The sequence below is a fragment of the Natrix helvetica genome (assembly GCF_964273705.1).
Source record: "Natrix helvetica genome assembly, chromosome: 2".
NCBI classification, from domain to species: domain Eukaryota; kingdom Metazoa; phylum Chordata; class Lepidosauria; order Squamata; family Natricidae; genus Natrix; species Natrix helvetica.
In genome coordinates, this window is record NC_138552.1 from 204,934,130 (window position 1) to 204,946,452 (window position 12,323).

General features: G+C 45.2%; 1 protein-coding gene across 1 annotated transcript in view; it reads left to right on the plus strand.

Annotated features, from left to right (window-relative positions):
• The window catches only part of ADGB (androglobin), an 82,161-nt gene extending 70,366 nt beyond the window's left edge, over positions 1 to 11,795 (plus strand). Inside the window, exons 32-35 of the mRNA XM_081945637.1 lie at positions 4,835 to 4,937; positions 8,365 to 8,443; positions 9,150 to 9,333; positions 11,423 to 11,795. Coding sequence (XP_081801763.1) covers positions 4,835 to 4,937; positions 8,365 to 8,443; positions 9,150 to 9,333; positions 11,423 to 11,614 — 558 coding nt within the window. The 3' untranslated portion in view covers positions 11,615 to 11,795. The remainder of the gene's footprint in view (positions 1 to 4,834; positions 4,938 to 8,364; positions 8,444 to 9,149; positions 9,334 to 11,422) is intronic.
• The last annotated feature ends 528 nt before the right edge of the window (positions 11,796 to 12,323 follow it).

The window sequence follows — 12,323 nt, forward strand, 5'->3', positions numbered from 1 at the left end:
AGAAATTGTAGAAAGATGCTCACTGCATATTTCCCCATATTCCAAGGCATCTTTTGTCTTCAGATCCAGAATGCTGCTGCTGCTATCCATTCAGGTGCATCTGATTCTCAGCTATTCTATAGACTAGCTCTCTCCACATTTTCCAAGTCAATTTTCTTTCTGTCTAGTTTTTCATGGTACACCTGTCTCAACCTGTTATTGCAGGAATGAGAATTTTTTTAAACACATTCAGTCTCTTTACCGTCAATTATTATTTTGACATTTCCATTTCTCACAATGGTCTTTGATCTTCAGGAAGAGGCCAAATTTCTTGCTTTCTTTTTTAGTCCTTTTGATCAGAGGCTTCAGGCCTTCTTTGGTTTCTGAGAGGAGAATTGTGCTTATCAAAGACTGTTGATGTTCCTTCTGCCAATCTTTACTCCAATTTTTGATTCTTCAAGTACCAGCTTCTCATAATCTCTTTGGCATGCATGTTGAATAAGAAAGGTGAAAGAATGCAACTTTGCTGTACTCCTTTGTCTAACTTGTACTGATCAGTGTCTGCACAATAATTTCCTGTCTAGTGTATAGCAACTGCATCAAGTTGATCAGTTGTATTGGCATCCCCAGATCCCCATCTTAAAGGACTTGCAACAATTTGTCATGATCATAATCAAAGGCTTTCTTGTACTCAATAAATCAGTTGTAGAGGCTGCACATCCCTAATCTGAAAGGCAAGTTGATGCTTACTCCCATCAATGCTAGGGCACAGAATTTAAAACACCGTATCACTCTACTCATTTGCAAACCATTTCTTACTGCTTAAGGCCTGTTTTACATAGGACCTTAACCCCTACTGGAATTTTGTTGATAATAACTTATTCGAGGTTAGACTTGCTCCGCCTGCAGGAGGCCCCTCTCTCGCAGGTTTGGCCCTTGGCTCTTTCAAGGGCCCGCCTCGAGGACGGGTTCGTGGACCCCGAGAGGTGCAGGAACCGGAAGCTAAGGGGATTTTTAGTAAAATGTTTTTAATCTTTTTTAGGGGGTTCCAGGGTGCGGGGGAGGGCTAATCAGACCGGGAGGAGAGCCAGTGCCGGACAGACAGGTGAGTCCAGGAAGGACGGGGATGCGGTGGAGGGGGGGAATATAAAGGTCACTAGAGCAGAGGGTTGTCCTATCACAACGGTCGTGGGGAGGAGGGGATGCGAGGACAGGATAAGATCCCAAGGTCGGTTGGGAGACCGTGGCTGCTGGCTATGCCCGGTCGCTTGTACCAACCCCTGCAGTCTAGGTGGACAGGTGCTACAGAGCCAGGGCCTGCGGCTGATGCTTTGCAACGCAAGGTCTGTTACCAACAAGGCCCCCCTCATTAATGAGTTGATCTCAGAGGGGGAGCTAGACCTTGCAGGGATAACGGAGACCTGGTTGGGCCACGAGGGTTGTTTACCCCTCGTGGAAATGTGCCCACCAGGCTTCCGGGCATTCCATCAGCCCCGGGCCCTGGGTAAGGGTGGTGGGGTGGCGGTGGTTATGCGGGAATGTTTAGAGCCGAGGGAGTTCACTGTCCCTCAGATACCCGGGTGTGAGTCCCTTGGTGTGAACTGGGGCCCAGGGAGGCAGTGGGGCTTGCTGATTGTATACTTGGCTCCTCGCTATGCATCAGCAGCCCTACCCGAGCTCCTCGAGCTAATCTCAGCGACGGCAGTTGAGACTCCCAGACTTTTGGTCATGGGGGACTTCAACTTGCCGTCAACGGGAGCGGCTTCTGAGGTGGCTCGGGAGTTCATGGCTTCCATGACGGCCATGGACCTGACCCAATTAGTGCAGGGCCTCACTCACGAAGGGGGCCACACACTGGACCTCATTTTTGTATCTGAACAGTGGACGAGTGATCTGGGAATAGGGGACTTAGTCATCACGCCCCTGTCATGGTCAGACCACTCATCCCTCCGGCTGGACTTCCCTGGCGCTATCCCCCACCGCGAGGAGGCGGAACCAGACTCTACAAGCTGGTACCACCCCAGGCACCTGATGGAATCGGATAGATTCCAGACGGAGCTTGGGCCAATACCTGTAGCCTTGTCCCGCTCCCGCTCTGAGGACCTAGTGACTGCCTGGAATAGGGCGACGACTGGGGCCTTGGACCGGGTTGCGCCTTTGCGACCTCTCCTGCGGCATCGATCCACCCGGGCTCCTTGGTTCACTGAGGAGCTAAGGGTGATGAAGCGCCACAGGAGACGTCTAGAGAGCAGGTGGAGGTCCTCACGCTCCGAATCTGACCGAACACAGGTAAGAGCCTATTTGCGGACTTACCTTGTGGCAATAAAAGCGGCCAAGCACAGACATTGTGCTGCCCTTATTGCGTCCGCGGATAACCGCCCTGCCGCCCTGTTTCGGGTGACCCGCTCCCTTTTATCGCAGGGGACGCGAGAGACACCCTTACAGGGAAGAGCAGAGGAGTTTGGGGAATATCTTCAGGACAAAATCGATCAGATCCGGAGCGGATGGACCTCCGTCAGTGGACCAGATGAGCCGTCAACAGCGAGTCTTGAGAGACCATTCTGGGAGGAGTTTGACTCTGTTGCCCCCGAGGATTTGGACAGGTTGCGTGGACGGCTACGACCCACCACATGTTCAATGGACCCGTGCCCCTCCTGGCTGGTACTGGCAGCCTGGGAGGTGACACGAGGCTGGCTTCTGGGCCTGGTGAACGCCTCATTGGGTGAGGGTTACTTACCAACCGCCTTGAAAGAGGCGGTGGTGAGACCCTTGCTCAAGAGACCTTCGCTCGACCCAATGGAGCTAGCTAATTACCGTCCAGTCTCCAACCTCCCCTTCTTGGCGAAGGTTGTTGAGAATGTGGTGGCGCAGCAGTTTCCACGACACCTGGACGAATCCGACTATCTAGACCCACGCCAGTCCGGCTTCCGACCCGGGCACAGCACTGAGACAGCCTTGGTCGCGTTGGTTGATGATCTCTGGAGGGCCAGAGATAGGGGTTGTTCCTCTATCCTGGTCCTATTAGACCTCTCGGCGGCTTTTGATACCATCGACCATGGTATCCTATTGCGCCGGTTGGAGGGGATGGGAGTCGGAGGCACCGTTCTGCAGTGGTTCGGCTCCTACCTCTCCGACCGGAAGCAATGTGTGTTGACAGGGGGGCAGAGGTCGTCCCTGAGGCCACTCACTTGTGGGGTGCCGCAGGGGTCGGTCCTCTCGCCTCTCCTGTTCAACGCATATGTGAAGCCACTGGGTGAGATCATCCGTGGCTTTGGGGTTGAGTACCACCTGTACGCTGATGACACTCAGCTGTACATTTCAACCCCAAACCACCCCAACGAGGCTGTCGAAGTGATGTCCCGGTGTTTGGAAGCCGTCGGGGTCTGGATGGGGGACAACAGACTCAAACTCAACCCCTCCAAGACCGAGTGGCTATGGGTACCGGCACCTCGGTTCAGCCAGCTGACACCATCGCTGGCCATAGGGGGCGAACAACTGTCCCCTGTGGAGCGGGCGCGCAATTTGGGCGTCCTCCTTGATGCCCAGCTGTCACTGGAGGACCATGTGGCAGCCGTGGCAAGGGGGGCGTTCCACCAGGTTCGCCTGGTGCGCCAATTGCGCCCCCTACTGGACCGGAGTGCCCAGCGCACGGTCACTCATGCGCTGGTGACGTCTCGCCTGGACTACTGCAATGCCCTCTACATGGGGCTTCCCTTGGGACGCATCCGGAGACTGCAGCTAGTTCAGAACGCAGCCGCGCGGATTATCATGGGGAGTACACGTTACTCCCACGTAACACCGCTCCTGCGCGAGCTGCACTGGCTACCTGTGGCCTTTCGGGTGCGTTTCAAGGTATTGATCACTATCTTTAAAGCGCTCCATGGCATAGGACCTAGATATCTGCAGGATCGCATCCTACCACACACGTCCCTGCGACCTATTCGCTCACACAGGGAGGGACTCCTCCTGGTGCCGTCCGCTAGGCAGTGTCAGCGGGCGACACCTAGGAGTAGGTCCTTCTCTGTGATGGGCCCAACCCTCTGGAATGACCTCCCCCCCGACATTCGAACCACCACCGACCTCCGTTCCTTCCGTCAAAAGTTAAAGACTCACCTATTTCAATCAGCTGGCCTGGCACTTTCTTAGTTTTACCTCCCGGGGATTTATTTTAATTGGGTTTGGGTTTTTAATTGGGGATGTTTTTAGGGTTTTAGAATATATTTATTTCTTGTACAGCCTATCTCCTCCATCCAAATGCATTTAATGGTTTTATGATTGTATTTTTATCTGCATTGACTGTACACCGCCCCGAGTCCCTTTTTGGGAGAGGGGGCGGTCTAGAAATCCAAGAAATAATAATAATAATAATAATAATAATAATAATAATAATAATGAAGGTATATTTCTGTTAATTTAAAAAATCACCAATTGCAGCTCTGTTGTGCTGTATTTTATGTTTCACAGCAATACCAAGAACAGTTCAAAAGGCAGTCATTCAGTTCCTTTTTATATGCCAATGGACTGGCTATTGGACTCATTTAGATGCCTTTGACAGTATTATATAAAAATGTATTTGGAGAAAAAACTACTTGAAAAATGTATGAAGTTCTTATTAGATTTGTATTGATGTTATACATTTTATATACAAGTAGATTGTAGAAGCTTCCCAAAGCAAGGATAGACTGATACTTACGACTACATTAGGTGTTTAAGGCCGATCCATCTATAAAATTAATTTGTTGTTCAATGTATATTCTGTACCTATTAAAATGTTTCTGTGTCAAAATGGCTTGGTAGGTAACAGAACAAGCAGCTTTGTTCCTCTAATTTTCTGCAACAAATCTCTGTTTCCCAGGCTGCCCAAGAACGCGTACGTTATAGTAATGAGTGCATTAAAAGAAGCCTGATGGAAGCTGAGACAGAGAATGCCAGCCCTATTGCAGGTTCAAGGGAAACAGGTATGCGTGGGCAAGACAAACATGATATTAAGCATTCGTGAAAGAAAAGTTTTTGTCATGCAGATTTCAAAATCCTAGAAAGGAGAATGTTGCATGTCATTCAACTACAGAATAGAAAGACAAGAAACAATGGATGGAAACTAACCAGGGAGAGAAGCAACCTAGAACTAAGCAGAAAATTCCTAATGGTGAGAGCAGTCAACCAATGGAATAGTTTGCCTTCAGAAATTATGGGTGCTTCATCACTTGAGGCTTTCATTAAAAAAGACTGGAGAGCCATTGGTTTAAAATGGTATAGGGTTTCCTGCTTGAGCAGGGGTTTGGACTAGAAGACCTCCATTTTCCAAGGTACTTTCGAACTATTCTATGTTCTAGAAGTGATGTGAGGGAATCAATATTTCCACTTATAATTTGTGGAAATGGGCAGTTAAAGTTGAGCTGATTTTTTTTTCTGTCAGTTATGGACAGAGGTGAAAAAGCAACAATGTGCTCAACATACAAAGACATGGGAAAACTTTTTAAAGATATTCAGCTCTGCAGGGTCACAGCAGTGTAAGGCTTCACATCTGCTACCTTAACTCCTATTCCATAGTATCAGTAGTGAAATTCAATTTTTTTCCCTACCGATTCTGTGGGCATGGCATGGTGGGCATGGTTTTAGGGAGGTGTTCATGTGACTGAGTGGGCATGGCCAACTGTACATCACTCATGGCAACTCACCAAGCCACGCCCACCAAGCCACACTCACAGAAGTGACATAAAAGTTCAGCCGGCCAAGTCTTCTAGCGTTCAACCTGGCTGCTTCTTTTCCTCCTTCTCATCTTTGCTCTGTGTATACGAGCCCGAGAAAGAGCAGAGAAGTAGCCACGTTGAGTGCTGTGGCGGAGAGAAGCCGAACTTTTCTCCCTCAATTCACAGCGGAGCTGCTCAGAAGGCAGCCGCCAACTGCAATCTGTCCCTTTATGTGCTCCCCCGCCTCCCCTTCCCGGGATTGTACCTTAAAGACTGCAGCTGGGGGCTGCCTTCTGAGCAACTTCACTGGGACGCCATCCCTCAAACTGCTGGTGTTCTCCTGACTGAAAGGAGTGAGCAGCGAGTGGGTGGGTGTGGGCGGGGCCAACCAGGAGTGGATTTTACCCGTTCGCCGAACTAATTCAAATTGTCCCTACTGGTTTGCCCAAATTTCACCCCTGCATAGTATGTCATTGTCTATAACTTCCTGCAATCTATACTTTCTGGATTGCCTTGGGACTTGGCATACTTTCTAAAATATCAATAGAAGAGAATGTCTGTAGCCCAGGGTTGAGCTGAGGAATTCTTGGTACTCTCGGAACTTGGTTGGTTGCTTGCAGATGTTTGGTTAATCATTTAGGTAATATCAGCAGTTCAATTGAATGTCAGGTTTGCTGTCTGTTTATGTACAGTAGCTTGCCCTGCCAGTTTTGTTAACCATATAGTTTCCTCCTTAATGGTGCCTTGATTACAGTATTGTTTTCTGCCTAATTGTGTGTTTGGTGTGTTGGCTGCTATAGAGAGAATATGCTCTAGTCCAGTGATGGCGAATTTTTTTGGCACTAATTACCCAAATCGGAACACGCCTGCATGTGCACCAGAAACCTGAAGACCAGCTGGCCGATGGGTGCATGCCTGTTATTTGGCCATTTTCAGGCCATTTTTGGCCATTTTTTGTAGCAAAAACAGCCCAAAAAAGGTCCTGAAAACAGCCTGGAAACTGGCCCCCCAAAGCCCCCAAAGTGGCCCAGAAAATCGCCCCCCAAAGCCCCAGAAAACAGCTGGCCGGTACGCATATGCATGCTGGAAACCAGAAGAGCAGCTGGTGATGGCGCGCGTGCCCACAGAGAGGGTGCCATAGGTTCGCCATCATGGCTCTAGTCTTTTTGTTTCCTTTCTAAGTTTTTTATTGCCTCTTTTTAACAGTTCATAAATGTGGTTATCTCTAGGTGACTATTGATGGCTGCTTTGTCTGAATGTCCAGGAATTCCTTAGCCGTTTTTTTTTTTTTTTTAAATTTGGCTTGTTCTAATAATAGCTAATATTTTGCCAATTAAAAGCATGGTTGAATCTTTCCACGTATTGTGAAATTAAGAAGTTTTCATTGTATCTTCTATCAGTGAAGTGGTGTTTGTGGATGTGCTCTACTAGTCTTCTGCCTGCCTGCTCTACATCGTAGTCATTACAGTTCTTGCACTGTATATTGTCCATGGCCTCTGTTTTTATTTCTTTAGCTACTGGGATTTTTGTTTGCTTAAAATATTGTAAAGGACCAGTGTTGGTTTGAGTGATGCCATGTGTTTGTAATAGTCAGTTGGTTGTTTCTGAGATGTTTTTGAAGTCTGGATGTGTTATGCTTCTCATGATCATACTGACTGCGTGTCTGTATTGTCAGACATTTTTTTATAAAGTTGTGTGGATACCAGTGGTGGGTTCCTACCAGTTCAGACCGGTTCAGCCAAACCAGTAGTGGTTTGGCAGCGTGGGTCACTGGAACTGGCAGCGACCCAGACCTGCCATGCCCCCAAACAGGTTCTTCTACAACGCAGCCATCTTGATATTAGGTTCTTCACATGCTCAGAACAATTTTCATTGCACACATTTTATTTATTTGTTCATTTTTAATGCTTTGCGCATGCGCAGACCTATTTATGTGCAAATGTGCATGTGCTCACCGAACCGGCGGTAATGCCGGCAGCAACCCACCCCTGGGGGATGCCATTATATTAGAAGACGTTATATATTGGCCTGTTTCCTCTTTCTAGTGTTCTGAGATGCTGCAGTACATTTGTGACTCAACAGTTCACAAAGAAAAAGCTTAGGTCACTTCCTCTCTGATCTCTTATGTACAGAATTGGCCTACCAACACAGATGCACTGCCAATCAAATAGCAGAAATCTGTCAGTTTTGATAATGACAATAATCTATTCCGAAATAAGGAAGAGATCTCAAAGTTAATCAAGGAGTTCATCGCAATCACAGCAAATTCAATTTAGTATGCCACTGTGTAATTATACTCACTGCTACGTACTTCTATTTCTGGATCAAAATTGTCATATAACAATATCAACATACTGGCTATTAAGGCAGGAGCCCAGTCAGTCTTTGCTCAGCTGCCTGTGGGTCTGCATAACATAGCAGACTGCTTTACCTCTGAAGATGTGAGCCACAATTGCTGGCAAAGTGACAGGAAATCAGACCACAGTCACTAAATCCTAAAGACCAGACTGCCAAATTGATACAAGCAACGAAAGACTACACCACTATAATGCCAATGTAAATTGCTGGTAAAATTTTGATGAAGGTTGAAGAGTTCTTCCTGTAAAGTACTATTGTTTTTAAATATTCTGTATTAGAAAACAGAATGTACATCTCCTGCAAGCTAATTCAGTTGTCGTTTCTCCTCTTTCTGAAGTATTTCATACAGTCACTGAAGCAGGCTTAGCCATTCAGAGGAAGGAATGGGCGCCTATAGACCTTGCACCCTATATTAGGTAAATGGCACTACATTTAATATAGCTAAACCAAAGCACTGTTAGTTATTTTATTTTAATTTAATTTATTTATTATTTTTTATGCTTCCCATTCAAGGTGACTCTGGATGGGTAGGCTATTCTGTCAATAATTTTAACTTCTAACTCAGGGGTGTCAAACTCATGCCCCGGGGGGTCAGATTCGGCCCACAGGGTGCTTAGACCTGGCCCACAGAGCCGCCCTGGACACAGCAAAAGACTGGCTCGTGATGCCTTTGCCAGTGAAAATGGAGCTTGGGAAGGCTGCAGGCGACCCTCCGTTTTCACTGGCAGAGGGTTGCGGGAGGCCATCGCAACAGAAAGCAGAGCTTGGGAGACTGTTTTTGCTGGCAGATCGCTCGGGCCATCACAGGTGCCCCCCAACATGAGTGATGCTGAACTGGCCAAGCCTACTCTGGCCACGCCCACTCCAGCCCCCTGAAATCAAACACAACCTGATGCGGCCCTCAATGAAATTGAGTTTGACACCTCTGTTCTAACTGTTAATTATTTTAAGTATTTAACTTGGCTTCTGTTGGTGCCTCTACAATTAGAAATTCATGGTGCCTTCACTGGGTTTATAACTGAAGCGTTTCCTGTTCATGTGGAAATATGCCTAGATCTTGAGGCTGCACAAAAATTAAGATGCCTTATAAAGACAATATTAGATATCCCTTTTTACCTTCAGAAAAACACAGGCCGTGCCTATCCTGAAGAATGAGGCCATTATCCAACAGCAAGAGATGCGTAAAACAGAGGAAATAAATTCTTTTAGATATTTTCGAGAACTGGTTCTGGAACATAGGCAGCAAGAACGCATGGCAAGGAATCAGTTGAAGCAAAATGTACTGGAAATGTATGAAGATTTACAAGTAAGTTTGCTTATTACTGACAACTTCTTTAATGTATTAATTCTTACTATTTTGGCTTTGTTAGGAATTCTGATCATCAGATATTTTACTCCACAAATTTCCAAACATACTTCTAAATTAACTCCTATTATCTTTTCAGTTTTGACATATTGGCTTGGGAGACAAATTAGAAAAAGTGCCTGTGTCTGAAAAAGCAGCTGTTAGACTCACATTTAAACTAATATTTAGTATAAATAGTGTTTATTAAACATCTAATAATTCAGTATAAGAACATTTACTGAGATAACGAAACTAATTCATCTTGTCTGGTAATGAAGTTATTCAGTACTGGCTTATGGGAACGGTGTCTTATTATGTCCTAACTTTAAATGACAACAAATTATTTGCTTTTTAAATGAACAAAAAAACCTTCAACACAAAGTAAAGAATTTAATATTAAAGCAAACAGCATAAAAGCGACCAATCCTTTTTATGGGTAGCAAGAGTTGGTGATGAATAACATTGTAATTAAAGTTCCTCATACTTTCCAAATAATTTGGAAGAGAGGCTTTGGATCTTGCATGAGCACAGCACCTCTCTGATCTCATTTAAGCACGTCAGCTGTTTTTAGGCTTCTCCCCAAGAGTTTAAAGAGGGTGCAGCAGCTTTTGATTCAATTATGGGTCAGTCTAACGAATATCAGATAGATGCTGTCCTTGCATGAGGTCTCCAGCACTTCATTCAAATAATTTCAAAGCATAGACCCAGGGCCGTATTTAGATGAAAAGAGGCCCTAGGCTATTCCACTTATGGGGCCCTTTCACCTCCCATTTTTAAGTTTGTAAATTACATGAGAGATAATAAAATACATCATTACTGTGATATATATCAATATATTAAATGAAACATGTTGTAATTGGTACTAACCTTTATAAAAAATGTGGCACGGATAATAAATAAAAATAAAAGGCCCCTCTTGATCTTGAGGCCCTAGGCTGAAGCCTAGTTAGCCTATAGGAAAATCCGGCCCTGCATAGACCTCTTGATTGATTAGCAAATACCATTTCAAGAAAACTAAAGAATATTTTACAATTGTGGAAGGAAGTAACAGATAATATAGAGCAGGCTATGTTAACACTCTGAAATGACGAATACATTGTTATAATGCTGACGTCTTCACTAAATAATTGCAACCTTAACTTTCAAAGAAATGAAATGAAATAATTTAAGGACTACGGGTAATCCTGAATTATCAGTCACGATTAGGACTGGCAATTCTGTCACTAAGTGACAGGATTCTAGAGTGAACTGTTGTGGGACTGCACCAAATTTATGACATCCATTTCACAGGATTGTTAATGACTGGTGGTTGGAAATGGCTGTGGAGATCATAAATGGTAATCATGTGACTACAGGGCAGCGCAACTATTGTACACGCATGCAAGACTATATTCAGTGTATAAGACTTCCCCCCCAAAAGAGGGTGATAATGTGGGTGCGTCATACACCGAATGTAGTCCTGTCCACCTGCCAGCCCCCACCTTTTGGCATCTGCCTCCCAGCAATTTGCCTCCTTGCAGCAAACCACAAACAGCCTGTTTCAGTTTCAACTTCAGCACAGCTTGATTGTCGGTTCGATCCATCTCCCAACCATAAACTGTTTCAGGCTGCACAGGTTGTCATTGCCTATTGCCACCTCTGCGCGCCCTGTTTTCGGCCTCTGTGTGCCCAATTTTCCACCTATTCTGATCCCTGCCGCCTGGAAGGGGCAGAAAATGGGGCACACAGAGGCCAAAAACGGGGCATGCAGAGGCTGAAAGCAGAGGCACGCGGAGGCAGCAATAGGCTATGGCAATCCCTGCATCCTGAAACAGCTGATCATCAGGAGGCCAATCCAACTGACAATCCGCTGCTTGTGCTAATCAGGCTGTGCTGAAATTGAAACTGAAACACCTTGTTTGCTGCAAGGAGGCAAATTGTTGGGAGGCAGAAGCAGATTTTTTTTCTTGTTTTTCCTCCCCAAAAGCTAAGTGAATCTTATACTCTGAAAAACACAGTACATATATACATACTGATTGGGCATGGAGCATGTATATTTATTTTTGGACAGGCATCCTTAGATGAGGCACGAAGCTGGATCTTTGGAATCCGAGACACATACAGAGGAAAACTACTGGAGGCTGAACGTGTAAGACTAGAAGCACTAGCAGCTGAAGAAGCTGCCCTTCGAGCAGAACAAGAGAAGAAAAGCCCAGATGTGCAGAAAAAAAAGGCTGGGAAACCTGCAGGGAAGAAAAAATAATAGTATTTTCTGGGATATTTTCTTAAATTCACTGATGAGAAAACAACATCCTTTTTACTACTCTGTAGTTTAGGTATATAGAATAGAGTTTTTTTAAATGTTTTTTAAAGTATTGTTTTGCTCTCTGTTTGGTACTGCATCAGCCTTTTTAAGTGATGTCACTGATATAAAACTTGACTAGCTTTACATTGACTTTTGCATTGCGTTTTTAACTTAATTGCAATAAAGTTTTCTAATACAATTATTTGTACAAGCCTTTCACTATTTTTAGTCCATTCCTAGGCTAAAGGTGCCAAAATGGCACAGATCAGGGATGAGATTTGGGGAGAAGAAAAACAGTCCTGTTATTTCATTGCCTGGCAAAGGAAAGGCACTCGCCTGCAGTTTTAATTTTGCCATTTATTAGAACAAAATGGTGTTTATAAACAAGCTATATGGGTTAATGTAACAATGAGAGATACCGAATGTCAGAAACTGCTACAAGAGTTTTCAGACTAACATCTTTTAAAAGTTGTTGGTTTTTTAAAAAATGCATTTGGTTAACACAATAATTGGGACCAGAAGTTCTGTCCCTAAGCTATATGGCCATAAAGCACAATGTTACGTGACCTTGTCGGATGGTTGATAGCAATCCCAGCAATCTCTGTTGCTGTCATTAAACAATGACCTGCTGGCAATTTTCCAACAACCAAAGACAATGGGGAACCCG